At 42.3% G+C, this 21,563-nt stretch overlaps 1 protein-coding gene across 1 annotated transcript in view; it reads right to left on the reverse strand.

The window, feature by feature from the left end:
* GMCL1 (germ cell-less 1, spermatogenesis associated) overlaps positions 1-21,563 on the reverse strand; it is a 61,106-nt gene that overhangs the window by 30,678 nt on the left and 8,865 nt on the right. Inside the window, exons 2-5 of the mRNA XM_072148858.1 lie at positions 13,673-13,833; positions 12,824-12,947; positions 11,831-11,927; positions 882-979 (exon numbers count right to left, since the gene is read on the reverse strand). Coding sequence (XP_072004959.1) covers positions 882-979; positions 11,831-11,927; positions 12,824-12,947; positions 13,673-13,824 — 471 coding nt within the window. The 5' untranslated portion in view covers positions 13,825-13,833. The remainder of the gene's footprint in view (positions 1-881; positions 980-11,830; positions 11,928-12,823; positions 12,948-13,672; positions 13,834-21,563) is intronic.

Consider the following 21,563-nt stretch of genomic DNA (forward strand, 5'->3'; position numbering starts at 1 on the left):
ATGGACAGGAATGTCTGGCTGATGAGGTAAAAGACAGGAGACTTCAAGAAAAGCAGTTCAGTACTTTTAATAGATGTATATTGGTAAATTACCTAATATCTGGCAAACCAGGCACACATTACAAAAAAATATGAGGGAAAGTGGCCAACCCTGTTTAAGTACAATCCTGTACAATCATCTGATATGAAGGGGATTATGAGAAGCACCATCATCCCTGCCTGTCTGCCAATAAGTCGGCTCTTATGAGATAACGCGGGTGTATGAGGCATACACGCTGCACCGCTTCACTCCAGAGAGTCTAATCGGGGTACGGCTGAATACTCTGTGTGAAACTATTGTTCTGGTCACCTTTAGGACCTCCAGCCACTAGTAAATAACATGGCAGAGAAGCAGCTTGGTTAGCAATTTACTTAATCACTACTTTGCGCGTGGTGTCCTGCCGAGCTCTGCTCACTACATGCCGGTAAGGCTTTAGCTCCCGCCGGCTCTGTCTCCAAGGCTCCATCGTACAGTTCAAAGCGCCCGTCGGAAAAGCTATTTTTTATAATGGGCGCCCCACAGCGAGACTCCTTACTATATACACAAGACAGGAATACAGAGTCAATAAATGGAGCTGAACAACATAGGCGCTGGGCCCTTCTGCAGACATATACAGGATCTGTGGCCATAAAGCCAAAATAAGCCGCAGGACCCGAGACACAAAACCCCTTAAACAAGTTTTATGTGGAAAAACGCTGAAAAGGAAGAAAGTTGCCAGTTTCAGATCTTATAGAAGAAATTGCTTACTAGGTAAAAATAATAAATCCGAGAGCCTACATTTTTATCCATATAATGTTCTTCTATGAAATAGGACCTGTCGCCAGTCCCTTCTTTGGACTTACCAGTTGTAGCATGCATGCGGCTGCTAAGATGGCTATGACACGGCTGGGTTTTAGCAAGACATCGTCTCTGTAAAGAGATCCGAACGCCACCTGTAGAGCTAGAAGAATAAAAACTATGTCAACAAATTATACAACAGATATTAAATGTCAGGACTTCCAGCCTGAAAATACAATACAGGCAGTCCCTGGGTTACATACAAGATAGGGTCTTTAGGTTTGTTCTTAAGTTGAATTTGTATGCAAGTCGGAACTGTATATTTTATCATTGTAACCCCCAGCCAGAACTTTTTTGGTCTATGTGACAATTGGATTTTAAAAATGTTGGGTTGTCATAAGATCAGGATTAACCCCTTAAGGTATAGAGAGAGGGGAAGCAAGATATGCAAATAACAACATATAAAGGAGGATCCACACCAAAAAACAACGATACAAATGCATCCTTACATCTGCATTTGTTTTTTCCTGCATTGTTATATTCAGGGGGTAATGTGGAGGGTTTTCTGTTGGTTGCATCATAACCTTCCCCTTTGTGTGCATGAACTTCTTTCATGCAGTTTTAAATGTTTTTAATGGTGTCTTCAATAAATTTTGTATCTATTTGAACTAACTTGCATCTCCTTGAGGATCATTCATAAACACCACACTGGTTTATTTTGGGATTAACCCCTTAAGGACGCAGGGTAATTTCTCGCTCTCCATCTTCAAAAATCCATAACTTTTTCATTTTTCCGTGTACAGACCTGTGTGAGGGCTTATTTTGTGCGTAACAAATTTTACTTTCCCAATATGTTATTTATTATTCCATGCCATGTAGTGGGAAGCCGCAAAAAAATTCCAAATGTGGAAAAATTGAAAAAAACTGCATGTGCGTCATGTTCTTGTGGGCTCAGTTTTTACGACTCACTCTGCGCTCCAAATAACACCTCTACTTTATTCTTTGGTCCGGTGCGATCGCGGTGATACCAAATTTATATAGGTTTTATTGCGTTTTAATACATTTTCAAAAATTAAACGAATGTGTACAAAAAAGAAAAAAAAATTTTTGCCATCTTCTGACGCAAATAACTTTTTCATACTTTGGTGCACGGAGCAGTGTGAGGTGTCATTTTTTGCGAAATGAGCCGACGTTCTCATTGCTACCGTTTTGAGGACTGTGCAACATTTTGATCATTTTTTATTACATTTTTTATGTCATCTAAAAAGGTGTAAAAGTCGCGTTTTGGACATTTGGGCGACATTCCGGAGGTCCCCGCCGTCAATAACCGTTTTTATATTTTGATAGATCGGGCATTTTGGGACGCGGCGATACCTAATGTGTATGTGATTTTTACTATTTATTATATTTTATATCAGTTCTAGGGAAAGGGGGGTGATTTGAACTTTTAATATTTTATTATTTTTTTTACCTTTTTTAAACTTTTTTTTTTCTTTTTTTCCCACTATTTCTTAGACCCTCTAGGGTACATTAACCCTAGATGGTCTGATTGCTCCTGCCATATACTTCCATACTACTGTATCGCAGTATATGGCATTTCTGCTCACTATACATTACAATGAGCCACAGGCTCATTGTAATGGATATGCAGAAGCCATGTATCCTCGGGTCAAACGAAGACCCGAGGCTACCATGGCAACCGATCGCCGCCCCCCATGACGTTCGGGGGAGCGGCGATCGGAGGTAAGATGGCGGCGCCCATGCGCCGCCAAATTTAGAGTGCCGGCGGCGACTTTGCCGGCGGCAAAGAAAAGGCTAACACCCGCGATCGGTGCGATATGCAGCAAAGCCCATCTCTGTATGAAGAAGGCTCAGCCCGTGAGCCTTCTTCATACAACCTTCACAGCTCCATGGCGGATATATCCGTCACGGAGCGTGAAGGGGTTAACACTAAAGCTTCATTGCAGATGCCATTAATAACTGTTACAGCTGATTATTGTAGCCTAGGACTAAAGTACAGTAAATTACCAACATCCAGAGGTCCGTTTGTAACTAGGGGTCGTATGTAAGTTGAGTGTTCTTAAGTAGGGGACCGCCTGTATTCCAATTCTTTTCTATTAGGATGCAGTAAGTTATTCACATCAAATAGCGGGTTGTATACAGACAAGTGAGCGCTGCACTACTGCCATCTACTGCTCAGATTTATGCCTACATCAATTGTGCCACTACCAGAAAATGTGTCCGGTTTGGAATTTCGTTTTTAAGGAAAAAAGAAAACTGTAGGTCTAATTGTGACAAAAGTGTGTACATTGCAGAGCCTAATGCAAGCTGTAAAAATCAATAGATTTTTTTTTTTTTATTACTTGGCCAAGAGAGAGGATTCATCACAAATAGCAACCTGTACTTTCCTCAAGTCTTCCCATATGTTGGGGCTGCAGGAAAACTGTATATTTACTCTCAGATCTGCCCATAAATGAAAGTACAATGATAGAGGCCCCAGCAAAAAGGACCTTCGTAACCCAAAGGACTTGTGTAGGAGAACACAAGTGCTGTATATTTTACAGCCTGGATTATGAAAGTTTTCCAAGGGCCACAACATAAATAAAACTTAGACAAAACCCTGCTCTGGTTCTCTGGTCATGTGACAAGGGAATGGAGACTGGCACGGTAATGATCTGCTGTAAGATCGGTGGTGGTTTCACACCAAACACCAAAACCAATCAAGCGCCAGAGGCGATTGATTGATCTTTGGGAGAACCAGGTGTGAGACCAATCGCATATTGAATACTCAATCAAAAAAAAATAAATAAATAAAAAAAAATCAATAAAATCAGGAAAAAAAAAAATCTTAACAATCCACTATGTGTATATATTCTGTATATTAGTGCATGGTCAATAACCTGAAAAGAGACAGGCCGAGTCCTCTTGATATAGGACCAAGTCTATTTTATGCAGGAGACGCCTTCCAATTCCAGCATTTAAAGAGGACCTGTCACCCATATTACAGGCATTACTAAAGTAAGCAGCTCCTAGCACTACCCCATTATTAGCAGTGTTACACTGCTAGCGTTATCGGAAACGTCCAATAACGCTAACAGACACTGCCGCGATGTACAATAGAAACGCAAGACCACACTGTAAGCGGTCCGGCGTATTCATGAGGGGGGCAGGATTAGGGGCGCATGAAGCCTGGCAGTCTCTGCCGGCCTATGGAGAGGGAGGGGCGAACCGGCAGAGAAGCAGCGCCACAGACCGCCCCCTGATGAATACGCCCAACCGCTTACAGCGTGGTCCGGCGTGTCTATTGTACAGCGCGCCAGTGTTTGCTAGCGGTATCAGACATTTCCGATAACACAAGCAGTGTAACACTACTGCGCCTGTTGTAGCACTAGGAGCAGCTTACTTTAGCCACTATCCATTCCATGTGAGCATCGATGGATAGAAGAGGTCCTGCTGGGGGAGAGGGGGGGCGTCGGAAGGCGAGTACGCATTTTGTTTTTTTCCTACAAGCTACATACTGGGGGGGCTGGCATAGGGCTGGCTGTCTATATACTGGGAGCAAGGGGCTTCTGGCTATATACTAGGCTTATACTCAAGTCAATAGGTTTGATTTTAAGGCTTTTGAAAAGTGGGGAGCAAAAAATGTAAAAAGCAAAAACAGAAAAGTGCTGCAGCATTAAAAGGTTATAGTAATAAAAGTGCCCAGAACAATCTATCTATAAGGATTTCCATGGAGCACTATAACAGAGGCAGCAGTACAGCTTTATTTTCTGTGCCGTGGCCATCCCCGGGGAGGTCCACGGTATCTGATATTGATTTATATCTTCACAATAAATTTTCTTTATTGAAGTATAAATGGCAGAACAGTAAGTGCAGTCGAGCACAGAACAATATTCTTTATGGAGAGGTTTTTAATTTTATTATAGTGAAAAAAACCTTGAAAGCCAAAAACATAGCTATACACCACTTCAAAAGGAATTTAATAGAATACATTTTTGTGTGTGAATACTTTAAAGGTGAACCTGCCATCAGGAGCCCTTTTTCTGGCTCCCCCATGTGCACATAGACAAAGGTGTACACATTCCAATTCCCAAAGAGTCTTTATAGTAAAACTGGCTTTTTCCAAAAAAAGCTAAGTTAGGTGAAAGTTAACTTTTCTGTATGAAGAGCTGTGTTCCTAGTCCCATGGGAGTGGCCAGTTAGGAGTCGAGAAACATGTATGACATCCTAATGGGGGGAAGCACTGGGAGGGGGGAGGGGTATATATGGGGGAGACTGGAGGTTTTTATTTTAAACTGATGCATGACGGAGTGGTTTCCCGAGGCTGGGGGAAAACCGGCCTCTCTGGCCACTCCCATGGGACTACAGACACAGCTCTGCATACAAAAAGTTAAACTTTTGGGAAAAAAAAAGTCCAGTTTAAGTACAAAAACTCTTTGCCAATGTGTACAATATTCTGTATGGGGGAGCCAAAAAAAAAAAAAAAATTCCCAATGGCAGGTTCCCTTTAAAGGCACATACATATTTTCGAGGACATCATGGCTTCACTCCAGTTTTCAAAAAAACTTTTTTTTTTTACTCAGACCTGGCATAGTTTTGGCTGTCAGAGCAGCGACCCGGCAGATACATCATGTGGTCTAAGTCCAGTGGTGGAGGGGGGTGTATGATTAATCTCCCCCTACAGTAAAACAAAAAAAAAAAAAAAACACAATTCAATGAGCTGAAAGCAAAGGATAGATGTCCGTTGCCAAGTCCCAGGAGGGCTCCATCTTACAGCAGATATTTGACAATCAGTTCCGGCATTCAACCCATTAGATGGTGTGATACCGAATGGCCACACAGAAAGTGGCCCTGATCAAAGAGGAGTGATGATAAGTTTCCATGAACAGCAGTTGGCTCTTAGAGGTCACCCGGTTTGTTATTCCGGAACCCCTAGTACACTCTGCTGGAAGCAGGGCCGTTTCTACCACCTAGTCAGAGAAGGTGGGGGAGCCAGCATCTGCCCTCCACCTACTACAAATCATACTAAAATCAATGGCACTGGGGTCTGATTATTACTAGAGCTGTAAGATGCTCTATGGCGCCCTCTATGTAACCCAGCAGTATGAGGGTATCATCACTCTGCTGGAGCAGTGCTGCAATACCTGGGAGGAGTTGGCGGTAGAGGAGGAGGATGAGTGGGAGCGGAGAAAGGCAAGTGGTTTCATTATTTTATTAGGCAGCACAGGGTAGAAATGTACACATCCAATAGAGGCGGGCACAGCATATATATATACACATACATATACACACACACACACATTAGAAAAAGCGAGCAGCACTCCAGAGATAGAATTCAAAAGTTGGTGATCTTTATTGAGGCAAGTGGCAACGTTTCGGTGTTGGACAGGCTTGAAAAAGGTGTCCACCAACTTTTGAATTCTACCTCTGGAGTGCTGCTCGCTTTGCGCCCCGCCCCGCCCCCCCCCCTCCTTAGGGGCTCCACAAAGCTGTGCGGACTTGAACTCTCTCTCATATTATATATAATATATATCTTATAGAGGCAGCACAGTATATATCCATCTACTAGAGGTGCTATAGTACATCTCTAATAGAGAGTACAGTATCTATACTTATAAACAGGTCGCACTGAATGAGGTAGAATTGTATCCATTCCTTCATTATGGGGGTACTGTATACATGTAAATTAGAGGTCTCTGTACATGTGTAAAAATAATTTGGGACACTGTATATATGGACCTTGGTCCTGGTGCTGTGTGGTTCTGTATGAAGCTCAGTTCCAGTACTGTATACTGTCCGTATTGAGCTCCATTCTGGTGCTGTATTTCAGTACTCTGCTATCATAATAATTGATGTCAGGCATAATATTATAATTTGAAAAACATTGCACATATTTCAATAAGGTGGAGGTTGCTGTATAAGGTTACTAATAACTCGGGGGGGGGGGGGGCAATGTTTCAGCTAACTTAGTGGAATGGTGCTGCATATCCTATAATTCATACATAAATGCCTTCAGAGATTCCCCCTGTACAGCAAAGTACCTAGAAACTGCCCTGGCAGGATGTAGCAGGTAGTCCCCAGAGCCCATCCATGCTGAAGATTCACAGGCTGTTACAGTGTGCAAAGGGCACTTCAAAGTTGTCCCCAAGCCTGCCTGCACAGCTCCTGAGTGGATGACATCTTTATAGTTGAAACCTATACATTTTAATGAATAAGAGAAGAAGAAATTGATGAAGAAGAGAAATTGCAATTTCCTCTGATAAGAGATGTACAGAGTAACAACGTTTCTTATACTTTCTTTAAGTCCTGGAAACAATATGGATACTCCGTAATGTATAATGGACATGATGTGCTCCTCTTTCCTTCAGGTTCCTTCCTGTACATCCATTACTGCAGTAATTCCTATAGGTTGTCAGTCCTTCCCTGGTGCAGACGCATTTCGGCACATTTCGGCCATCTGCTGCTTTACAATCTCTCCGCAGCCACTTTGCTCCTGGTCTCTTCTACATAATGACAACATCTCTGTATATACTAGAGCGGTGCTTTGTATGCCGATGTGGCGGCAGGTACCCAGGAAACATTACATCTGTGTGATGCTCCTTCCATTTACGCTCATGAGCCAACCATGAAAAACATTGAACCCCAATTCTCTAATGCGGATTCTCTCAAAATTCACACAGGTCGCTGTTCTTCTGGTTCCTCCTTCTTGTCAGTTTTCATTAAAATGTAAATGTTTCAAAGATGTCGTCCACTCAGGAGCGGTGCAGGCAGTGTTGGGGACAACTTTGAAGTGCCCTTTACACAGTGTAACAGGTCTGGTACAGTGACCCCATGACACAGAAAAGCCCAATCCTATTATAAGAGTGGGGTCCGCACCAAGTCTTTCTATATTATAATAATATATATATCTATATATCTATATATCGATATATATATATATATATCGATATCTATATATCGATATATATATATATATATCGATATATATATATCATATATATATATATATATATATATCGATATATATCTATATATATATATCTCTATCTATCTATATATATATATATATATATATCTATCTATCTATATATATCTCTATCTATATATATATATATATATCTCTATCTATATATATATATATATATATATATATATATATATATATATATATATATATATCTCTATCTATATATATATATATATATATATATATATATCTCTATCTATATATATATCTATCTATCTATCTATCTATCTATCTATCTATCTATCTATCTATATATATACATACATACATACATACACACACACACACATTTGCAGCTTCATTATACTTTGTGTTTAATCCAAAAGACAAAAAGAGAATGTAAAAAGACCAAATAGAGATGTATAGAACAGTCACTACTGCTTAACCCTTTAATCGTGGTCCTCGCTTTCCAAAAATCCTGGTTTTTGACACCTCTCTTATTCTTTGGGTCAGTCACGCTGCCTGGATCTATGAGTAAGAGCTCCCGGTTTATCATGATGGATTTTTTAAATGATAGATTTAGAAACTCTCCAGTCACAGCCAATTCATTGAATTAGATCTTGTGAAGTGTCATAAGGGAGGAGCAGGACTCCAGGTTCTAGGAATACAATGACAATGAGTCCTGCACAATGTATTATTATTAAATATGGTAAATCTGCTTTGACTGGAGTGTTCCTTTAAGTGCTCCGCTTTAGAGAACATCTCTTACAAGGATCTTACAAGGACAGTCTCATCATCTGCTTGATGTACACCCTTCCCCTTTGGATCTGTGTGGCAGAGAGACATCCCAGAGCTTGAAGAATCTCATCTGAAGGAAATGTCCCATATGTGGCAGCCATCTGTGTTTAGTGCCTCAAACAGGCGAATACAACAGCTTCATAGAGTTTATTACACCCCAGCTCGTTTCAAATGAACAAGCAAGTTATCTATTCACTGTGATATATCGAGCATTTTTTTCCCCTCCTTATGGTTTGGCCATGTAATGTAATCAAAGTCTACTGAAAATCCATTAATGAGCATTTAGTCTCCCAGAGGTTTGATCCCCTGAAGTCTACTGGGTCCCAATGAACATTAAAAGGAATCTTCTGCTTCCCTTTTACCACCATTATGACTGAGCTGCCCAATATCTTCCTTATTCAATTCAAACTATTCACCCTCATCCACAAAGCTCTGCACAATGCTATACCCAACTACCTCTCTGCCCTCATTTCAGTCCATCACCCAACCTGTGCTCTTCAATCTTTCAGTGATTACAGATTATTTTCTTCTTTAATTTGAAAATACCACAAACGTCTCCAGAACTTTTTCTAAGCTACACCAATTCTCTGGAATGCTCTACCCCGGATTATCAGACTAAAACCCAAACTACCAAAGTTTCACAGGTGGCCTCAAAACCCATCTCTTAAGACGGGCCCATCACATTCCCAACCTGCAGGTAACTTTCACTTTCTTTTCTCTAACCTGTTTAATGGTATTAAATATTGAGGATTACATAGAGAGGAGGAGAAATCAGCAGACCAATGGACCTCAGATGCTATAAAATTGATAAATTATTTATTCAATTATTTTAACCCTATTCAGAATAGCTGGAATGGAAAATAGCGTCCAAATAGTCAGAAAAACGTCACTTTTTCGCCATTTTGCAATATATAAAAGACTTTCATTAAAAGTGATCAGTGCCATACAGTCCCCAAAATGGTAGCAAAGAACATACACCGAAGTATGAAAATGTTATTAGTGCCAGAAGATGGCGAAACAAAAACACTTTAAAAAAAAAAAAAAAAAAAAAAAAAAGGGAACCTGTCACCAGGAGACCCATTTTTAGCACTCCCCCAGTCCCCATAGAGCATAGTACATACACTGCCAAAGTGTTTTTGTATTAAAAATTGGTTTTACAGAAAAAAAAGATATGTTATATTGTACCTTTCATTAGCATCTGCTGTGTGACTAGGCAGCTGCCCACTGGGAGGAGCTGGAAAGGAGCAGTTTCCCCCCCACCCTTGGGAAACAGCTACTCCATGTGACCTTTTCAAATATATGAAAACACCCCTCACTGGGCTTAGCGACGCCCCCTGCTCCTCTACAGCCAATCCCGAGTGATGGGAGTTATTCATATATTTGAAAAGGTCACATGTTTCCCAAGGGTGGGGGGCAACTGCTCCTTTCCAGCCCCTCCCATTTGGCAACTGCCTAGTCACACAGCAGATGCCAATGAAAGGTACAATATAACATCTTTTTTTCTGTAAAACCAATTTTTAATACAAAAACACTTTGGCAGTGTATGTACTATGCTCTATGGGGACTGGGGGAGTGCTAAACATGGGTCTCCTGGTGACAGTGTTTTAGTTTAGTATCCCCTGTGATCGTACCGACCCAAAGAGACATCTTACTGCATTTGGAATTTTATTCTCACTTCCCAGTATACGGCATAATAATAGTAAAGAAATGCAAATATAGAGCTCTGGTGGGGCTCCCAGGCGTGCCAAATACACATACAGCCACTGATGAAAATAATAATCATCCAAATAAATTGCTATTGTTTTCATCAGTGGCTCTGTGTGTATTTGGCACGCCATGGAAGGGGTTTCTTAGGGCCATGCCAGAGCTCCAAATTAGCATTTCACTAATATTGTCCTATTACCGGACCCTCGGGTTTACCGCTGCCTTGAGCTGTGTGAGCCGCTTCATCGGTTACACCTCTAACCAGTGCACATAGCCTGGTGTGGCTGTGAAATCATTCTACCCCGGAGTGGGAGTGTACACACAAAAACTAGAGAATCCATCAGGCGAGCACCTACAACCAGACGTTATCACCCGAGGCACCATCCTCTGTTGTCTCCTTTTATGTTCTTTTGGCTACAGTAGACGCCATGGGATATTAAATACCGCCACTAAAGAAGTGCAATTTGTTACGCAGAGTTCCCACATCACTCTGTACATGGAAAGATATAAAAGTTAACATTTTTCAAGGTGGGGAGTAAAAAATGTAAACTTAAAAACAGATGACGAGCCTGGTCCTCTCATAGGGGTTATCCCACAAAGGAAAGTTTAGCCCCATTGCCGGACCCCTTGTCGCTCCGTGCATAGGGCCCAACTTTCCTTTGTGGGATAACCCCTTTAAGGGTTTAAAAGGAGAAAAAAAAAAGTCTAAAAATGACTGCATGGTAAAATGTTACTTTTTTTGGTGACAAGCTCCTTTTGAGAAACTTTGGTCTGTACTACACCGACATCTTTAGGGTCTTGGTCCTCGGAAGCTCAGCCAGGGAGATTCTCTCACGTTTATTCTTGTGACTTTTGTCGAAAACTTTGTTGGACTCGTCTGACGCTGCACAGATATAGTAGAGGTTACATTTCCTTATGCAAACTATTGCAGATTTTGGGAAGCTGCTCCCTTGACAAGTGTAGCTGTAGCCATCTGTGAGCCTCTGGAAATCTTAGCTTCAGGCTGTGCACATGTCATGGGCAGACATTTCCACAGCCGGCTTTATACAGGGGAAAAACTTTTAGGTTTAATGACGCTTGAAACTGCCAGAGGTTTTATTTCTTACAACTTGCTGTATATATAGAATTAGGCTAATAGCAAGACCTCATAAGTACTGACCCGTTTGAGTACCCGACCCAGGGGGCTCATTCACTCCTACCATATACAATATTGCAGGAATCGTGATCTCAGCCACCCCATCAACCAGCTTTTCCAGTTGAGTCCGAATGCAAAACTTCTCGGGTTTGCTCAACCCTATTCATAATGAATACAAAAAGGAGTTTCAACCAAAAAGAATAGGACTAGTAAAGTAATGTAATTACTTAATGTCAGGGATTGAGTTCCATAAATGCCTAATGAATTTCCTTTGTATTGAAAGCAATTATTATAAAAATAAACATACAAAATCTAAATATATTAAAAAAAAAAAAAAAAAAAAAACACCAAAATAAAGTATCATGAAAGGTAAATGTTCATGGTATATGTGGCAATGTAATGTAACTCACCTTCTGCATCAATATTGTGGTCAGGTATCTCCAGCTCTATCACATTCATGTTGGACTCTTTCCAGGAACCACAGAACATACTGGAGAAATATCCAGACTGAGGGGTAAAAAAAAAAATGAAGAAAAAAATGTTAATGGAGGCACCTACAAAGTAAAAAATAAGAAACAAGAGGGAATGGAATGTCTATACTGCTATCCGCAGGCTGACCAGCAGAGGTCCTCGGCGCTCCATGTCTGACACATAGAATGCAGAAGATGGGAAAAGTACGGTATAGACATAATGAAAAGCCAAGTCAACGAAAAGTATTTGACCCTCTATCGGAGTAGAAGCAGGTTCCACCTGATCATCGCCTATCACCAAGCCATACTTAATGAACCAACACTAGGTGTCTACTTAAAAGGGAACCTCCACCATAACATAAAAACACTTTTTTTAATTCTGCCCTGGCCTGAAGCTGAACGCACGGACCGCAAAGAATTCAGCGCCGGGAGGGACCAAGGAGGTAAAGTAAATGTTTACTTTTTTTTTTTACCTTGCCCCCTCTGGGCCACCAATGGGTTTTTTTACATTCTCGGACAACCCCTTTGAGCAAAGCCCAACCCCATCACTGTAGACCTTCGCTTGTAAAATGAGGCTGCACCGCCAACATGACTTCAATGATGTGACTGCAGCTGCAGGACACCGCTTATAGGCTGCAGCTGCAGGACACCGCTTATAGGCTGCAGCTGCAGGACACCGCTTATAGGCTGCAGCTGCAGGACACCGCTGAGACTAGGTATAGGCTGCAGGACACCGCTTATAGGTTGCTGGCCATGTTGCAGACTCTGTTTGCAAACAGAGACCAAGAATGACAAGGGCCGTGCACCAGAACAGAGAGGCAGAACAGTGGAACCTTGGATTACAAGTAACGTGGTCTGCAAGAGTTTTGCAAAACAATCTTGCATGCTACAAAAAAAAAAAAAAAAAAATTATATAAGTGACATAGTACTCACCTGACAGAGGTAGATTTTGTGGAGGTTCCATTCTTTACCAAGTGCACAGATCTTAATGTCACTGTTCTCTCCGTTGAGAAATAGGGTCTGGTAGATGTACTTTGAAGTGCTTTTTAGCTTTTTCCTACAATATTTAAAGAGAAAAAAAAAAAAACTTTTATACTTGACGCGTGACTCTTGTGACACACTATTCCCGAAGATTACCACAGTACCGATGCCTGGATCTATGAGCAAGTGTCCCTGGTTTATCACGATGGATTTGGAGGGCTGATTCTCTTTAAGCTGGGGACTGCCTGTATTAAAATGCTTCACTTATAGTCCAAAAAATACTGTAGTACAAGGCGCACAAAAAATCCTTTGATTTTCTCAGAAATTAAAGGTGCGCCATATAGTCCAGTGCGCCTTATATATAAACCATACTTACAGACAACAGCTGCCTTGTACTGTGTACAGGTCTGCCACCTGCTGGTCATTCATCCTTATAATCCGGTACGCCTTATAATGGGGTGCGCCTTATATATGAACCTAGACGTTTTAGCAGGTATTTATTAATGGTGCACATTATAATCCGAAAAATACGGTATTAATTCACGCAAAGGTTTGTTGAAGAGTTCGTGACTAGAGAACAGGGACCCAAACTTTAGGTTCAGCAGCTCTGTCTATCCCAGACATACCCCATGCAATTTGTGGACTCCTGGCCAATACAAGTCATGCCTTGAGGCTTGGGTAGGCGGAGCAGCCAAACCTAAAGTTTGGGTCCGATCATCTCTAAAAGCCTCTAGTTACACCACTTTTTATCCTTTAATCTCCTTTGTGCTCTACAGTGAGTCCATCCCACCCGGGACCTACCTGCGTGGAGTATTGAGCAGGTTTTCCAGGTCATCGTCCGTCTCCGTGTCACACTGACATTCCAGGCTTCTCTTCCGCTTCCGGCACTCACAAGAGCCGGCCGGCGGCAATGCGGACTCCTGGCCTAACAGTCTACTGCTCAGAGAGCCCATAGTAGGTTCCTAGAGAGGAAGAGGAGGCATCTTAATATAGTACATGCCAAACAATCAGATTAAAAAGTGGTAAATGATTTAACCCATTATGACCTTTTCAGCTGAATGACTGGTCCTTCATGCACTTTACTGTATCAGTCACATGGAACAGAACACATTTATGACACGATTCCACAATGATGGGATTTGAGACACGGAAATTATGCAGGGGCGTACACCATTAATCACTATAGCACCCACTCTCCAGCCATCATTGCTGCAAAGTTTATTTGATTTATGGCGCTTATGGATTCCTGTAGCTTATCTGTCTCATTCACAGAACATCCAGAGTCTCCATTCATCTAAAGACTGTAAAATGTTCACTTAACATCCTCTGCATGAAGATCTGCCGGGTATCAGACACTTTTTTTGGGTGCTGTAACCAAGTTGGTCCTTCTAAATAAAAGACTAATTGCAGAGATACAAACCATATAAACTGCTAAAGGGAACCTGTCAGCAGAAATTGACCCAATAAACCACTACCAGTAGGTTCTCAAGCAGCTGAACACCTTGCAAATCGCGCTTCTTTCACAACCCATTGCAGTGGCATCATCCAGACAATCAACTGTGAAATCAGATGTAAATTGCTGGAAGTCAAGGATGCGGAGCTTTTAACACTGAAGTCAAGCTCTCTCCTCCTCAGAAAGCACCTCCAGTGTAATTGATGGCCCTGACTTCAATGTTAAACTCTCCTCCTCCATTATTTTATACAACACATTTAAATCACTTCAAAGTTGATTTTCTGGGCGATGCCTCAACACTGGCCCATGAAAGAAACAAACTAGGTGTTACGCTGCTTGACAATATTCTGGTAGTGGTTTATGAGGTCAGTTGCTAATAAGAGGTTCCCTTAAAAAAAATCACTAATAATAATAATAATAATAATAATAATAATAATATTATTATTAAGTATTCAATTCTTTATTTATACAGCGCTGCACAAAGCTTGTCAAATCAGTCCCGGTCCCCAATGGGGCTCACAATCTAAACAACCTACCAGTATGTTTTGAAGTGTGGGAGGAAACCGGAGGACCCGGAGGAAACTCATGCAAACACAGAGAGAACATACAAACTCTTTATAAATATATATATATATAAAAAAAGTCCACAGCAGCACAATGTCAAAATAAAGAAACCCCTAAAAAAGGGGGGGTGCAAAGGCTCTACAGTCCTGGTAGAAGACTTACTCATATAGAAATCCAAAAAACAGAGGCAGCACTCCAGATTGAAAAAGGTGATAAACACCGAAACGTCGCCGGTTTTGGAATAAACCCTTCCAATTTTTCACTTACTATCTGGAGTGCTGCCTCTGTTTTTTGGAATATATATATATACACACACACACACACACACACACACACACACACACATCTACAGCTGTGTGTCTCTATGGTAACAGACTACAAAATAAAAGCAGGATCCGACTACTCAAATTATCAAGTACGCTTGTCTCAAATGTCACACTTTAGGCGTTATGACGACTTAACATGTGTCAAAAGGCAATTCTGATTTTGATGGTAGATTTCTTTTAAACTATTTTTTAGATCTTCTTAATTTGGAGGACTATACACGACACTTCCAGGCCTCTCAAAATCAGAGCTACCTTAAAAAGATACAGCATGACATTAAAGGATAGCCAATTTTAAATGCCAAAGAGGTCTGTCCAAAAAAAGCATCCATTTATTTTTCCGTATCTTATGAAGAACAGAGCGCAGTGCGAGCAATAACCAGGAAGCGGTGATACCCCGGCTCAACTAACAGATGACTAGAGAGAGAAGTGGACGCAGCGCTGAGAACGCTATGAAAACGTCCAGAAGCATAAGCCAAGACATGTCTATCATTTACACAACGCGTCTAGCGGCTACAGAGCGACAGACTGCAATCTCCCTGCAGAAGCTCGCCCAAATGACAGCAGGAAGAGGCGGCTATGCCAATCATTACTGAAAACTGAAATCCAATAACAATGGTTATAGCAAGGTGCCAGCAGCACACTGAACTGGAAAGCTCTTGGTTGCACTTTTTTTGGGTGCCTGTCCCTAGGGCATGTTGGGGAATTGTGATACAAACAAATTACGGTAAAACAACAGCTGCTGCAGTCAGATCTGCCAAGTAACAAGCGCCTCCAAGTGACAACATGTCCCCAGTGCGGTTTATTAGACCAATACATTTCAGGAGCACAGTACACCACAGGAAGTGCCACTAAGAGCGGTTGGCCACTTTTCAACAAATCTCTTCTATTAGACATGTCACTGCAGGTATATGCCCCTGTGTCTGCCTACTTTAAAAGCTTCAGCCTCTCCCTGTTCTCACCAAGCTGTCCTCTACATGTATACAGAACTTCTCTTTCACTGCTCAAGGTCGTCCTTATGGCCACTCCCACTCGGTCTCTTCTCATCGTCGGTCCTCACCAACAGGGAGAGGGAGTAGGAAAAGTCCTAATCTCCTGCTGCAGCGCCTTCTATTCATCAGAGCTCAGACATGTAAACAAAGATCCAAGGAGAGTCTGCACACAGCACTTAAGTGTCATGACTGCACAGTGGCACGGTGGTTAGCATTACAGCCTTGCAGCGCTGGAGACCTGGGTTCACATCCCAGGGTCAACGTCTGAAAGAGTTTGTTATGTTCTCTCCGTGTTTGCGTGGGTTTCCTCTGGGTCCTACAGTTTCCTCCCACACTCCAAAACATAATGGTAGATTGATTAGATTGTGAGCCCCAATGGGACGGGGACCGATTTGGCAAACTCTGTGCAATCTGTGTGTGCTATATAAATAAAGGAATTATTATTACGACTGTTTGACCACCTGAAAAAAAATTCAGAGATTGTCTACCAGGCAGTAAAGGCATATGGGAAACTTTTGCAAAAAAGAGTGGCCAACCCTTTTAACAGTATAGCACAGACGGGGCATCAAACCTATTTATTTGGCTACAAGGCCACGATTTAGGACTGCACCTGTGCAGGGTGATCTGTCGACATTTGTGGGACGAGGGAACTTTTCTATTGATACAGTCTTGGGGGGGGGGGACCTTTCTATCAATTCTTACTCAAATTCGTAACTGTGGCGCACTGGTGAAAAAAAGTGACATTTCTGACATTATGGGGGAGATTTATCATTAAGTTTCTGAGGTAAAACTATTCTAACTGCCCATTTATGTTGGATTTTTGCTGTATAGAGGGACACTTTCACCACAATGGCGGTTTTAACCCTAGGGAGCAGGACCACCAATACACTACACAGTAATACTTCTGGAATATTGGGAAGGTAGAGGATCTGTATCAGATCCTGTCACAACCACTATGGCAGCTCTGCACATGTGTGTGCTCTTTGCTCAACCAGGCACAGAAGATGCGCAGTAGCTCCATAGAAAGCCACCGACGCGGCTAGTGCTTGCGTACAGCCACAAGCATGAACTGGATGCTACTGTGGAGTAAAGTATTCTTTGCCGGACAAACTACTCCAATAGCCTCTGCAGGTAATTTACATATTACTTTTAAAAAGTTTTTAAAAATGTTAGGTTACGGTCTTCGATTAGTGAAATAAAGATTAGGGCAGAGCCAGGCACGAGCAATCTACAATCAGATCTACTTCTGATGGTATATCCCTTGTGGCAAGTTTCCTTCAAAATCCATCATGATAAACCAGGGACACTTACAGGCACCGTGACTGTGGTACTATGCTTATATTTGTTATCCATGGCCTCCTTCCTTCTAAAAATCAACTTTTAAAGGGAACCTACCACCACGAATCTACCTATTATGGTAGAACGAGTGGTAGGTAGATGTATTGGACATGAGGATAGTCCTTTTTAGAGCTAATCCTCACGTCTCTGCTATCTTCTCGCCCTCGTCCAAGAAGCCGAAGTTCTGTGCATGCGCAATAGCTCCGGCTTCGGAGCAGTGGCCGTGCAGACGCCGGCTTCTCGGACAAGGGTGTGCAGCTACGAGGAGGTTCTGTTAGCTCCCCAGAGACGTTCTGGCTCAGTAGCATCCTTTTAAAAGTGGATTTTAACTTTGATTTTTCAAAGGGGGCAGTACCAGAGCCCCTTCTCCCTCATGCTCCTGAACAGTGTAACAGCTCTTCTGGATTATTAGAATAACTATAAAAAATTATGGTAGAAGGAAAGAGGCCATGGATAACAAGTATAACAAGATTACCACAGTCAAAGTGTCTGGATTTATAAGTATGTGACCCTGGTGTATCAGTAGTAAGAATCCCAGAATTATGCATGCTAATACAGAAGAATACGTCCTCCGGTTCACCTCCGCAGCCCTGAAAGCAGAAGGAAGAGTTGACCTCAGCAGCAGCCATTTATTCCAATGTTCTAGGTGTCTCCCAAGTGACACAACTGTCTTTATACACACAGTTACACTACAGGGGACCACCCAAAGCACACGCTTAATGGAGGCAGGGGATGGATACCATATAGTTGCATCTGCCCACTATAGGCCTCCACTGTATACTACTTTCTTTAGAAAAAAGCAGGATGTTATAGCACAGCATGCTGCGTTCTCTCCTCCAGGGTTTCCAGCTGGATACGGTGTATACATTACACCACATTATAAAAACAGTGTCAGTGTAAGCACAACATCAGTATATACACAGGGCTGAACATGTTGAAACTTCTGCTTTTATAAAAAGTGGTCACACTTGCAGATAACCAAATGATTAAAGAGTAATTGTAAAGGTTTTTTGTTTTACACAAATCAATAACTTTTGGGATGTAAAACAACTTTGCCTAGTATCTTTATTACCTATATGCAGCAGTTTCCTTGCTATCCCCCCTCAGATTACCTCATTGCTGCAGTAGCTGCCTCCTCTCCATGTGCTGATTAGCCCTGGAGTCGGTCAGACAAAACAAACTACAGTTTTATGGGAGGGGCTGCTGCTCCCTGCTCACAGTGGAGGCAGCCGAGCAGGATGTGTATGCATTAGTCTCCTGCACTAGGGAGGTACAAGAACTCCCTGTCCCCCATCAATCCCTCCACCCCAGTCTGTGATTCTACACAGGTTTCTCTGTCTGTCTCTGCTCTTCAAGCAGCTCCCTTCCCCAACCTTGTCATGGGCAGTATCAGCTCTGTGCAGATAAGCTATTAACCCTTAGTGCTCACAGAGCACAGGCTATAGACTTCATGTACTTACGATTTATACCACTTATTACATGTTCCCTGCTCCTCCATGTGATGTAAGCTGCCAGGCTGTCACCATATACACTCACTGGCCACTTCATTAGGTACACCTGTCCAACTGCTCGTTAACACTTAATTTCTAATCAGCCAATCACATGGCGGCATGTAGACATGGTCAAGACAATCTCCTGCAGTTCAAACCGAGCATCAGTATGGGGAAGAAAGGTGATTTGAGTGCCTTTGAACGTGGCATGGTTGTTGGTGCCAGAAGGGCTGGTCTGAGTATTTCAGAAACTGCTGATCTACTGGGATTTTCACGCACAACCATCTCTAGGGTTTACAGAGAATTGTCCGAAAAAGAAAAAACATCCAGTGAGCGGCAGTTCTGTGGGCGGAAATGCCTTGTTGATGCCAGAGGTCAGAGGAGAATAGGCAGACTGGTTCGAGCTGATAGAAAGGCAACAGTGACTCAAATCACCCCCAGTTACAAACAAGGTAGGCAGAAGAGCATCTCTGAACGCACAGTACGTCGAACTTTGAGGCAGATGGGCTACAGCAGCAGAAGACCACACCGGGTGCCACTCCTTTTAGCTAAGAACAGGAAACTGAGGCTACAATTTGCACAAGCTCATCGAAATTGGACAGTAGAAGATTGGAAAAACGTTGCCTGGTCTGATGAGTCTCGATTTCTGCTGCGACATTCGGATGGTAGGGTCAGAATTTGGCGTCAACAACATGAAAGCATGGATCCATCCTGCCTTGTATCAACGGTTCAGGCTGGTGGTGGTGGTGTCATGGTGTGGGGAATATTTTCTTGGCACTCTTTGGGCCCCTTGGTACCAATTGAGCATCGTTGCAACGCCACAGCCTACCTGAGTATTGTTGCTGACCATGTCCATCCCTTTATGAGCACAATGTACCCTGTAACATCTGATGGCTACTTTCAGCAGGATAATGCGCCATGTCATAAAGCTGGAATCATCTCAGACTGGTTTCTTGAACATGACAATGAGTTCACTGTACTCAAATGGCCTCCACAGTCACCAGATCTCAATCCAATAGAGCATCTTTGGGATGTGGTGGAACGGGAGATTCGCATCATGGATGTGCAGCCGACAAATCTGCGGCAACTGTGTGATGCCATCATGTCAATATGGACCTAAATCTCTGAGGAATGCTTCCAGCACCTTGTTGAATCTATGCCACGAAGAATTGAGGCAGTTCTGAAGGCAAAAGGGGGTCCAACCCGTTACTAGCATGGTGTACCTAATAAAGTGGCCGGTGAGTGTACATCCTGTATGTACTGTGCATGTTCCCTGCTCCTCCATGTGATGGAAGCTGTCAGGCTGTCACCATATACATCCTGTATGTACTGTACATGTTCCCTGCTCCTCCATGTGATGGAAGCTGTCAGGCTGTCACCATATACATCCTGTATGTACTGTACATGTTCCCTGCTCCTCCATGTGATGCAAGTTGCCAGGCTGTCACCATATACATCCTGTATGTGCACTGTGTAGTGTTCGGTGGATTTACATGAGGGAAACTAAATGGATTGAATGCAAAATTACTTTGAGAGAGAACACAGGGCATCATGGGATCTTTGGGCAAACTAGCTGGCCTCAGCTTGAGGGCATAGACTGACAGACACTAATCTCTGCCCACTTCACCTCTGGTGAGAAAGATTTTTGTCAAACACTTTCAGAACAGAACATGCCATAACTTTTGAAAGAAAAGGACGAGCAATACAATGTAGATCGCTCTGTTTGTTTTCAAAAGGGGGAAATCACATATAATAATTTGGTAAAATCACTATAACGTTAAAAGTTACACTTTCCACCTACAGTGTTTTTTTTTTTGGTTTTTTTTAATTACCACCCGATACAGTGCTTTCAATTTTGTTGCATTATGCCATGGTCCATATCCACTGCAGTTTAGCTAAGGGAATAGAGCGTATGAGACGCAAGACATGTGCACTAATCCCCACTTCACACGCTGGTGGATACTCTCACGCAGAATTACAGCCATGTTCATTACTGTCTGTTACTGGAAATGTAACCCGTGTTGTCAAAGACAACATTTGGCAGAAAACAAAGATGTCATTAACAAATCCGCCTCCCAGCAGAAACACGTCGCGCTGCAGCGAGCCTCCGTACCGCGGCTCATTAAAATACAGAGGAGCAGCTTAGGGTTCAGCAGAAAATAGAAAAATAATAAGTCTCATCCATTTGATCTAAACTAAAGTTCATTCCCTGCAAACAGGAAAACACACTGTAAATATCAGGACGCGCAAACAAGCCGCCAATGTCTGCTCTGCAAGAAGACTGGGAGCAGCGGGAGAAGCCGGGGCTGTGATGACTTATACATTATACGGCTTGTTACAGATAGAAACACAAAAGTTACTTTGATTTTTTTTTTAAAAAACCCAAACAAAAAATAAATAAAATACAAACACTTTCTGCCCCTTCCATTCTAATGCATCATCCTCCCGCTCCTGCAGCTCTTATTTAGTTGTTGTCAGGCGACGTGTTCTTCAGGGGCAGGTCAATCCTGCGGCCAATCACAGGCCTCATGG

The sequence above is a fragment of the Engystomops pustulosus genome, chromosome 4, assembly GCF_040894005.1.
Source record: "Engystomops pustulosus chromosome 4, aEngPut4.maternal, whole genome shotgun sequence".
NCBI classification, from domain to species: domain Eukaryota; kingdom Metazoa; phylum Chordata; class Amphibia; order Anura; family Leptodactylidae; genus Engystomops; species Engystomops pustulosus.